Raw genomic sequence first — 12,293 nt, 5'->3', positions numbered from 1 at the left:
ACTATTTATGCTAAAAATAATTTATTTAAAATAAATGATTTTATAATTTTTTTATATTTATGCTAAAAAAAAGTTTTATTCTAGGAAAAATAAATTTGGCCTTTAATTTGGTTTTGAAACAAATAAAGTTGTTAAATGTAAAAAGATTATTTATCCAATAGAGTCGGAGAATCTGATCACTGAGTTTCAAACAAAAGAAAATTCACACCTTTGGCGTGGGACGTGCGATTGTTTACCTTTTCCAAAACTGATGGATTTTCTTTTTGGTGACTCCAATCCTAATGGATGCATTAGACTATTAAGAGTTAAGATCGTGTTTGACCTATTGATGATGCTGTAATTTTTTACGCTTTTTCTTATGGTATTATAGTGTTACTTATTCAACAATTCAATTAAATAATAATACATTTTTAGGAAACGATTAAGCACAGCAGAATTTATTACATCAATTCTAATTTCTTATTATTATTTTTTTGGACTTATCAATTCTAATTTCTTGATAGGGGTTGTGTGCGGGCCTGCAAGCCTAGTGAATTCGATGATGGACCTCCACCAAGGGACCCTAATGTTATTGGGCCCAACAATGAACCCAAAGGTGGCATTCGAGCTCTCAGAGAGGATCCCTCACTTGGGCCTAAGGATGAAGGAGCATTGCCACCGTGCACTTGTGTTTGCAACAAGGCTGAAAAATCTGGGCTTCAAGGTCATATACCCAGGCCTTGAAGACCATCCCCATAATGAGCTCTTGAAGTCAATGTATAACAAGGAGTATGGGTTTGGTGGGCTTCTTTGCATTGATATGGAGACAGAAGAGAGGGCCAACTGGCTCATGCACCACTTGCAAAACCATGGGCAATTTGGGTTCATGGCTGTGAGCTTAGGCTATTATGAGACCCTAATGTCATGCTCTGGGAGTAGCACAAGCAGTGAGATGGATCCTGAGGAGAGGGCCCTGGCTGGAATCTCACCGGGCCTAGTTAGAATGTCAGTGGGCTATATTGGGACCTTGGAGCAGAAGTGGAGTCAGCTTGAGAAGGCGCTTATTAGACTCCAAGAACATGGGCTAAACAAGAATTGAAGCACTCTGCATTAATGTTTCACTGTTTTGTCACTTCTTTTAATGCGATAATAAAGCTTGTGTTCAAGATCATACGTACAAATATGTTTATGTTTATATTTTGAATTTCGTCCATTAAGACGTGGCAACTTTAACTTTTGTGTTAGGATTGCTAAGAGTAGCGTGAAATCGAATTTATTCTGGTATAGATTTGACTCTAAATATTCACCTGCTGTTTTATAGATTTCTTAGTCAAAATAATTATTTTCGAAAGATTAAACTGATTTGAAACGTTGGTAAAGTGTCGAGATAAAAGCAGAAATTAAAAGAGATACACGTGTATTAAGTGGAAATTATTTGGCACAGATTCGATTTTGATGCTTTAGTAAATTGAGTAGTTACTCGAATGGAGAATCAAGCTGTTAGACTTTGTTAGTAACGCTCTTAACAAAAGAGTGGAAATGGTTACCTTAATCTCCGCTTGTAAAGGGACACGAATTCTTTAATGATCAATTATAGAAAGAGGGCCATAAATAACAGGAAGCAGTACGGCACAGGAGTTGGAACTCACTATCGATTTGTTAAAAATTGACAAAATAAGACCTTAATTTAGCTTAAATCCTGATAATTTTTTTTTCCCGACACAATTATATCAGATGGTGAAAACTTGGTCTAAAAAAATGCTCAATTAAAATTCTAAAAAGGACGATGTTCTTTTCTCAAAATTACGCTTTTTAATTTGTATATGGATGACAAATTTGAGTTAGACCCGGTTATGGAAGAGGGGGAGCTTTACCTGTGTGTGGTGTCAGGAAAGGTAGAAATCGGACCCTGCGTATTTGGTGTGCTTTCTCGGACGGTCCGAGCTCCGTCTACGTGTCGCCCGCAGGTGACTCCTCCAACGGTGCACTTTTTTCAATGTTAACCCATACTCAACATCCATTTTCACATTCACTCCATTCTCCCACATTCACTCCATTCTCCCAAAGAAGGGCCACGGCTGCTTCTTCTTCTTCCTTATTCCTTCTGGATCTTACTTTGCATGGTGAAAGTAACTTTAAAATACTAAAGAAAAAAAATGTAGAGATGTAGATAGTCCTGAACTTCATATCATACATTATCTCAATACATAATTTTTTTTAAATTTTTTTTAATATTTTATAATTAAAATTATTATTATTATTATTATTAGTATTATTATTATTATTATTATTATTATTATTATTATTATTATTATTATTATTATTATTAGGACAAATCACCCTAATAAATCAATAGCATGTAAATCGAGACAGGACAGCTAGATTTATATAAAGTTCTCCATACTATATAAATCGAATTAAGCTGGTTAGATTTACTTGGAAACATATGAATGTGTGAATCGATATTATCTGTTTCGATTTGTGTGTAGTTAAAGCTCACCTAGTAAATCTATTTAGTCTAATTCAATTTACTACTAAAATTTGTAAATCTAATTACCCTAATTCGATTTCTATACAAAATGCCTTTGGGCGATTCACATACCATTTCTTGGTTTGGATGATTTTGGTAATATTTGTATGCATTTTGTTTATTTAAGTATTTTACCCAAAATGAGCTAAATTTGTCGGACTAGCTTGTTTACTTGACTTAAATAGATGGATATTTAACTTTATTATTGTTGTGAGAACTTAGAATGTTATTACACTTTTTTATTTTTAATATTGGATTAACAATGGTGTTTTTTTAAATTGTGATCTATTGTGGTAATTTTTTCTAAAATGTGGGATGATTTAATGTATGGAGTACAAATCGGACCGTCCAATATTTAATAATTACAGAAATCGGACCGTCCGATTTGTGTTAAAAAAAAAATTTGGAGTACACGGACCATGCGAATTCATTTTATTCTTTATATAAAAATTCATATATTTACAATACCCATGATCCGACTTCATTTTATTTTTTATATAAAATTTATATTCTTACAATACCCATGGTCCGACTTCATTTTATTCCTTATATAAAAATTCATATATATACAATACCCATGGTCTGATTTTCAAGTTGGGAAATTCAAATTTCAGCAATTGTAAAATCGGACCCCTCGGACCATGTGATTTCTATCCCTGCCAGTAACATAAAATTGTCCCACCCTTTGGTCTAGCACGCTCTAATTCCATATTGAAGCACATAACGCTGCTTGGTTCCATAACGAAAAAATTGAACCTCAAAATTACGATAGGTCTTTTTTGGCCTAAAATTATTAGTAAAGTAACAAATATGTATTATGTTTTGAATTTCATTAAACACTAAACACAAATCGGATAATAAAGAGGACTCAAGCATAAATGCAATGCAAAAGACCAGAGATAATGCGACAATCCCCATTGAGATTTGCTGCACTATAAAACTCTGTTTAGAAAGGAAATTCAAATTGAGATGGAAAGACGGAGAGATAGAGATTAAATTAAATTTTTGTGTTGTATTTAATATAAAATATATTAAGTTATGTTTTAATATTATATTTAATTTAAGATAAATATAAAAATTAAGTGATAAATGTTATTAAAATTTTAGTATTTTTTTTTAAATTTTAATTTTTTATGTTTTTACTTTTTGAAAGTACTGAAAAGAATAAAATTGTATTATAAGACTAAAATTTTAGTTTTAATCTTTGCCCACCAAACACAATATTAAATCTTAATCCTTCAGTGTTAGTTTCAATTTCTGAAAACAAACACTACCTAAATTAATGCTCACTACCTCAAAAACATTATATAAGACTAATAATTTTAAAAATATAAATGAATAAAATAACATTTAAATAAAACCACATCATAAGCAATGGAAATTTCTTTCTCATCCACGACAAATCTGGGGCATGATGCTTGTGAACAAAAAGAAACGAGGTCATGAAGAAGAATTGATCTGGTGTGTGCGCCATAACCCCTAACCCACATTTTTCAATTTATAATTTAATCGGGTCAAACTAGATGATCCAAACCTTGGTCCTAATCTAGTTGAATATTTTAGCCATGTCAAATTTTTTGGTTTTGAATTTGATTGGATCTAAATGAAATCGAGCCAAATTTAGCCTAGAACAATCGAGACCGAGCCTAGACTTTAGATCGAATCGGACCATGAACATTTCTATTTTGTGAACCACGTTGCGTAATTGGATGAGGGGTTTTGGATGAAAAGAAAAACTTGATCCAATTAAAATCAATCGTATTATGACTAAGATTTTTTTATATTAAAATCATTTCAATGTAATTGATGCATGGACATTTTAAGTAGTTTTTAGGGTTTTTTTTCATTAATTTTTTTAATTTGATTATGTTTTTTAATAAAATTTTAAAATTGTTCATATCCTAACTTAGCACAAAAGTCAGATCCAATAAAAATAAAAGGCTTGATCTAAGGGGAGATCTCTACCATACGCTCTACTTGTCCATGCAAGTAACTGCTTACACGAATTCCTCCAACTATCTCTATTATACTGAGACTCCTCAGGTATATATAGGTTCTAATCTACTAAAAATGATACGTGGTCAGGAGGACATTTTTGTCATTTTAGAGTTAAAGGGCAGAATGGTAATCTCGTCACGTTCAAAGATTTGAATACTAGAAGAATTGTACTATGCTGGTCTTGGACACCAAGAAGACCAAGAATCCGTCTCAAAAACAGTGGTGCTGAAATGACGACAACTTATAAGGCCCATTGGGCTAAGATAGGACAACAAGAAGTCCAATAATGCTTTTCAAATTCAATGGGAGTCATAATTTATTATTGATTTTCGAACTTTTAGGCATTTATTTTAATTTGTTTTACTATTAGAGTTTGTTGAAAGATTTGATTTACTTCTGATTTGGTTAGTAGTATTTTTAGGGATTTTAAATTTAAAATAAAATGATCTAATCTAATAAGATCTAATCTAATAAGATCAAATCTGATTTAAATTAGTTATCATATCTTTAGGATTTTAAAATTTAAATTAAATCTGATCTAATCTAATAAGATCAAATCTGATTTAAATTAGTTATCTTATTTGTAGGAGATTTAAATTAAGTTATCTTATCTTGTCTTTTAGTTAGTTTGTTAGGGTCCTATTTAAACACATTTGGTGAGATAATTTACACAACTTTTGATGAATAAAATTTTTAGTTGCTTTATGCATGTTTTTTAGTGTGATTAAGTGAGGTGAGTGATTTGCTTCGCTCGTTGCATGAAGAAGATTGATGGATCCAACACTAAGGTGATTCTGCGTGGTGGTCTCTTTTAATTTTCATCCCTCTGATCTAGGTTGTCAAGGACAGGTTCTTTGAAGGTCTAGTAGGGAATCCCTTCCAGTGACCTAGGTTGCTAAGAATAGGTTTCTTAGAAGTCTAGTAGGAAACTCCTTATCTATCTTTTATGTTTCCGCTGTGTCTTTTCTGTTGCGTCTTTTCTCCATCTTGTTCCTATCCCTTTATTCTTTGTTCTAATAATTTCTTATAAAAAAAACCTGTTTAAAGTCCTTACTAACTTAAGCATTGGAGTCTCATGTAGGTACCTCCCACACCTCCTCACGAGGAACTCGGATGGCGGCACCTCAGCTCAAGAACAAGTCGGACGCTATCTCGCAAGGAGTCTGGACCTCACATCCAGGCCCAAATCAACGTTTCAGGTAACTCTCGAAACATTGACGCAGTTGTCGGGGACTTGGCATTAAACCCTTGACAATGGCAGACGATCACTACGAAGACGGTTGATGAGAGGATTTTTGCTAGTAAAAAATTTCACAAATAAATTCTCGTTGCAAGTATAGTTTCTAAACCAACAAGAATCATTTCATACAAAAATTTGGTTGTCACTTAAGCAAACCCAATAAAATTAATAACCGAAGTATTTAAACCTCAGGTCGTCTCTCAAGGAATTGCAGGGAGGTGTATTTATTATTGGTTATGAGATTGTATCTTTTTGGGTTTTTTTGAAATAAGAAAACAAGAAAAAGTAAATGATAATGAAAATCAAATGATAAAGAGGTATTGGCAAGGTTTGGTGGTTAAGGATCTCTATCCTTATCACTAACCACAACATGAGAATTGGCAAGGATCAATCCCATTAAATCATCCTCTAACTAGTAGTAAAGGAAAGTTAAATGAGCTATATCAATCCAAGTCCATAAGTCCTAGCTTTCCACCAATTCAATTAGTGAGAACTAGAGTTAATGGCTCCAATCATCAATTACTTGGACATTAGTAACTCAAGAGTTCCTAAGTTACCATCCCAAGCCAAGAACATAAAATCCTACTCTAACATCCTTCCAAGCATCTTATCAAACACTTGGTAGGCACAAAATAAAAGCACAGAAAAGTAATAATAGAATATAAGATCTAAAGCCAACAATTGCAAGATCAATGATAACCAATAAAGGAAGAAGCAATAAACATAAAATACCTCAAATTGCATTAAATATAAAATCAAATCTAACATGGAGAGTTCATAAATTCAATTGGAAAGATAAATAAACTAGAATGTTAAGACAATTAAAAGTAGAAGAGAAACTAAATTAAAGGAACATTGAACCTGTTATTGAGAAGAAATAAACATAAAACTAAGAGAAATCATAAAACCTAGAGAGATGAGAGAGCCTCTCTCTCTAGAAACTACATCTAAAACCTAGAATTATGTGAATTGATGAATGAATGAATCGTCTCTTGTGTTTCTCCCATTCTGCAGCTTCTATTCTATATTTTTCGGGCTTGGAACTGGGCCAAAAGGAGCCCAGAAATTGCCCCCAACGCTTTCTGCAACTTTCTGCATGTGGCGCATGTTACACGTACGCGTAGGTCACGCGTGCGCGTCGTTTGGAGAAATTCCTTGTCACGCATACGCGTCAATCACGCGTACACGTCTCTTGTCTTCTGTGTTAGGCACGCGTACGCGTCGTCCACGCGTACGCGTCGCTGCCAGCTTCTCAAAAGTTCATTTTTCACGTTCCTTCCACTTTTGCATGTTTATTTTCCATCCTCTAAGTCATTCCTGCCCTATAAAGCCTGAAAACACTTAACACATAGATCACGGCATCGAATGGTAATAAAGGATAATTAAAATTAGCAGTTTAAAGGCCTAGGAAACATGTTTTTAACTATATCATAGAATTAGGAAGGAATTGTAAAACCATGCAAATTATATGAATAAGTGAGCAAAGAATTGATAAAAACCACTCAATTGAGCACAAGATAAACCATAAAATAGTGGTTTATCAATCTCCCCACACTTAAACATTAGCATGTCCTCATGCTAAGCTCAAGGAGATATAAAGAATGAATGGGAGAAAGTAAGACTCATGAGATGCAATCTATGAATGTAACTATATGCTAAGATGATTCTGTCTACTTGGTTAAAAGTAAATAAGCTCTTCAAGACAGAAATAAATCAGATTCCACTAATTTAAATCATACAGTAAAAGACAAGTAAACTTGTAGGAAGACAGCTCATGAAAGTAGGGAACATTGAATCAAGCATTGAACCCTCACTGGTAGTGTATATGCACTCTAATCTCTCAAGTATCTAGGGTTAATTCACTCTATTCTTCTCTAGTCATGCTTTCTAGACTTTGTTCTTCATCTAACCAATCAACAAAAATTTAGTACACCAATGCAAACATCATGAGGTCTTTTCAAAGTTGTAATGGGGCTAAGGTAAGGGTGAGGATATATGTATGGCCAAATGAGCTAAAATATGAATCTTTGATGAACCTAAGCTTTCACCTAACATACACACACACTCTATGTAATTCCAAAATCATGCCTAGCTACCCAAAGTTTCCACATTTGCATCACATACTCATGCATCAACTTTTCTTTAATTTTATCACATATGCATTGATCTTTCATTAAACTTAACATTGGGGTAATTTTGTCCCCTTATTTATTTATTTATTTATTTGAATATTTGTGATTTGATTTTTTTAATTAAAAATATAAAAGTAAGCATAACATATCAATGCACATGGATTTTTAATTTTTCTGCTCTCACATGAGTAGGTACCCAAATTTCCAATATTTTGTCAATGAAACACTGTACACTTTCATCAACCCAAGTTCCCATAGTTTCCCACAATTAATTGACACACCATCTCTATCTTAAGCTAACCAAAGACTCAATTGGGGTAATTAATTGTTTTTTCGCTTTAAGGCTAGTGATGTGGTAAAATATATAACAAATATGGATTAAAAGGCTCAAAGTGGCAAACAAAGGTAATTGAAAGGGTATGCTATTTGGGATAAGTGAGCTAAAATCAAATGATGACCTCAATCATATGCAAGCATGTAAATATACTAAATAATTGACATATAGAATGGAACAAAATATATATTACAATCATAGAGAAGAAAACACACAAGATAAAATATTATGGTTAAATAATGTAACCATGTAATTAAGATCAAATCTCACAGGTTGTGCGTTCTTAGCTATAATTCATGTTCCAAATTATAGTCTCCCAACAAGTTTAACATAAATGTTCAATTTAAATTAGTGAAATATTGTAAAACAGGGTCTTGAAAAGAAACTCATTACTTTAACCAAGTAGTGGTAGAAGAACATGCACAAAATCAACAAACATGCAATCAAACATGCAAATGCAACAACTAGTTTAACATAGAAAATTAAACATTGGCGTTGAAATAGGAACTAACTAACCCACGGAAGTCGGTATCGACCTCCCCACACTTATAGATTGCACGTCCTCGGTGCATGCTAAGATGTGCAAGTGGACGGGCTACTACAACTGATGCTTTTCTCCATAGATTGTGCAGATGGACTTGTCTGTCACTCCATTGAGAAGCTTCTCTTTTCCTTTCTTGGTGGCCATCTTGAAAGAAGAGGAAAAGAAGAAAAGTAACCCAGAAACAAAGATAAAAAATAGATAAAATATGGGTGGGTTAATGCCAAATAATGAGGGTCTCAACTACATGGTAGCTACAACATATACATGAGAAAATAGTATAAGCACATGACATATCAGTAGTGCAAAAATTGCAACAATGGGGGAGAGAGTGTGGGTAATGAAAGACAATATAAGTGCATATCAATGCAATTGTAATACCAGTATCATAAAAAATAGCATTGACTTATAATTAATAACACCCAACAGTTTAGAACAGGTCACGAAGCACCAAAATAATTTAAGAAAAAATGCAACAGCTGAATAAGAACATTTAACACCAATGGTGAAATAGAAAATTAGAAAAGGAGATAAAAATATGAATAAAATTAAAAAACAATGAAAGAAAGTATGCAAATGCAGTATGTAAAAGAGAATGAAGGAGAATAAAGATGAGAAGAAAGTGAGAAAAGAAGAAGAAAGTAAGAAAGGAGGAGAAAAGAAGGAGAAAGGAGGGAAGAAAGAAGTAAGAAATGAAAAACGGGGCGTGACGCGTACGTGTGCAGCACGCGTACGCGTGAAATCTGAGTTGGCCATTCGACGCGTAAGCGTCGCCCACGCGTACGCGTGGGTGGTCTGAAAGCGAACTGACGCGCACGCGTCAGGGACGCGTACGCGTGGTTGAATTTGTGCCTCTAGCACAGTTCCAGTGCGAGGGCAGCACAACTCTCGGGTTAATCACCCATTTACGCCGATTGCCATATCCACGCGTGCACGTCAACGATGCTTACGCGTGGGTTGCTAAGGTTGCAAGTGACGTGCACGCCTGGGTCAAATTGTCCGCAGAGCACACCAGCCGCACGATTCCATCACAACTTTCTATCTGTTGTATGGGATATCAAAATTTTGAATCGACGCCCATGCGTGGCCGACGCGCACGCGTGGGTTGCCCTTTTTTTTTTATGCAGAATACAGATGATCATGCAGAAATTATGAATAAACACTAATAAAAATAAAATAAAATAAAATAAAACTAAGAATAAAAATGAAAGATCATACCATGGTGGGTTGTCTCCCACCTAGCACTTTTAGTTAAAGTCCTTAAGTTGAACATTTGGTGAGCCCCTTGTTATGGTGGCTTGTGCTTGAACTCATCCAGGAATCTCCACCAATGTTTGTAATTCCAATAGCCTCTGGGGTCCCAAACTAGGCACATAAAGCCCCCGAGCAAGTTAAAGCAAGTGACAAGGCCCCAAGAGTGTTGATTGCTATAATGAATTCCGGGCTCCCAAACCTTGCTTTTACACCCGTCTTCTTATTGATCATCATTTTTCTACTTGGGTGGTGAGCAATCGGAATTCTCACTAAGACATTCAAACAACTGTCTAGACCCATTCAATTGAGACTTATACCAACCACTGCACTTAGATCTTGAACATCCAACCATAACGAACCTAGGATGGTGTTGCCAACCACTAACCATCTCCCTTTTGCTCTTAAAACCGCAGATAGCTCTAAGTTGTCCATCCGTTTCAAGAAGACCATATTCAAGTGGGAAGGTACAATTCAGGGATAAGAATTTTACGTACTTGAATGTTGTGTTGGATGGTAAAGGCTTGGGGGGAGGTAGCTCCAGTGGCAGCCTTGCCAATGTATGCTTCACTATCTTGGGCTCCTCTTTGATGGTCTCCACCTCTTGACAAGCTTCTGCAACATTAACCTCTTCCTCTAGTTCAATGGGAGAGGGTTCAATTGTAGGTAGAAACTCATTAACTATTGAACTCATCTCATGATCAACCGCTTCCAAGTCTTCAACCATGATATGCCTTAGAGGTTGTACACCCTCTTCAACATCAAATTCAAACGTCTTGGAAGGAGGCTCTATGACTTGAGTTTCCCATGGAGGTTCTGCATTTTCTAAGTCCTCAACCACTTCCTCTTTTTCAATAATTTCGGCTTTCTCCACTTGCTCTAATACAAAATCAAACTCCTCCTTGATGTCACTTAGTGTAGAGTTGTCTTCAATAATGGAACTTTCCTCTTGTTCAACCTTCACTAATTCTTCAACTATTCCTTCATCTTCAAGGGTCTCTCCTACCTCTACCTTTTGGGCCTCCTCTTGCTTCTCTTGAAGTATGTGTGCGTAAAACTAATCCATTACGTCCCTAAGACGATCCCTTCTCTCTTGTTCCGGGTTAGTAGCATAATTGGAATCATGTTGCTCTTGGATTGATGGATATGGGTATTCTTGCACGGAGGGTGGTGGTGCAGTAAAGCTTGAGGGTTGAATATTGGAGGTAGAGGGTTGGTCCATGCGGGATATAAGATTTTGGAGTTTAGAGGTGAGACCAATGAGAGTAGAGATAAGTGTGGTTTGACACTCTCTTTGCCCTTGGTGAATAACATTAAAGGTATCATTTATGGGAGCTTAAGGTGGATAGGAGGGTTCATTTGTTGGGAGAAAAGGCTCATAATACGGAGGTGGTTCTTCTTGATAAGGGTATGGAGATGGTGTATATTGAGGTGGTGGTTGTGGTGTTTAAGGGTTAGGGTCATATGGTGGTGTTTGGTAGTAGGGGGCTTGTGAGTATGGTGGTTCAAAGCTATGTTGAGGAGGGGGTTCATAGGTATTTTATGGTGGGTGTTGATTGTCACGAAGAGGTCTACCATAACCATTGTCTTGGTAAGCATCATAGAATGGTTGTTGATAATACCTTGGAGGCGGTTGTTGCCAAGAGGGTTGATAAAATCCTTGTGGCTCCTCCCATCTTTGATTGTCCATTCCTTGATCCAAGCTGTCATTGTAATCTCCTCTTCCTATAACATGATTGTAACCAAACTCATAGCCAAAGGGGTGAGAATTCATAGTAGTAAGAGAAAGTAAAAACAAAAACTAATAAGAAATAATGAAAATAAACTCCTAAAACTAGAAACAACTAACAAAGGAACGAAAAAGCAAAATTATTCACAATATTCACAATAACCAATAATAAGACACATGTTTACAATTCCCCGGCAACGGCGCCATTTAGATGAGAGGATTTTTGCTAGTAAAGAATTTCACAAATAAATTCTCGTTGCAAGTTTAGTTTCTAAACCAACAAGAATCCTTTCATACAAAAATTTGGTTGTCACTTAAGCAAACCCAATAAAATTAATAACTGAAGTATTTAAACCTCGGGTCGTCTCTCAAGGAATTGCAGGGAGGTGTATTTATTATTGGTTATGAGATTGTATCTTTTAGGGTTTTTTTTTTTAAATAAGAAAACAAGAAAAAGTAAATGATAATGAAAATCAAATGATAAAGAGGTCTTGGAAATGTTTGGTGGTCAAAGATCTCTATCCTTATCACTAACCACAACATGAGAATTGGCAAGGAT

At 35.1% G+C, this 12,293-nt stretch overlaps 1 protein-coding gene across 1 annotated transcript in view; it reads left to right on the top strand.

Moving 5' to 3' along the window:
• LOC107618704 (methionine gamma-lyase) overlaps positions 1–1,290 on the top strand; it is a gene marked incomplete at its 5' end in the record, with an annotated part of 5,118 nt that extends 3,828 nt beyond the window's left edge. The window contains 1 exon segment of the mRNA XM_016320838.2: positions 504–1,290. Within this exon segment, the coding sequence (XP_016176324.1) occupies positions 504–1,078 (575 nt within the window). The 3' untranslated portion in view covers positions 1,079–1,290.

The sequence above is a fragment of the Arachis ipaensis genome, chromosome B09, assembly GCF_000816755.2.
Source record: "Arachis ipaensis cultivar K30076 chromosome B09, Araip1.1, whole genome shotgun sequence".
NCBI lineage: Eukaryota > Viridiplantae > Streptophyta > Magnoliopsida > Fabales > Fabaceae > Arachis > Arachis ipaensis.
This window is presented reverse-complemented; position numbering and strand designations above follow the sequence as displayed.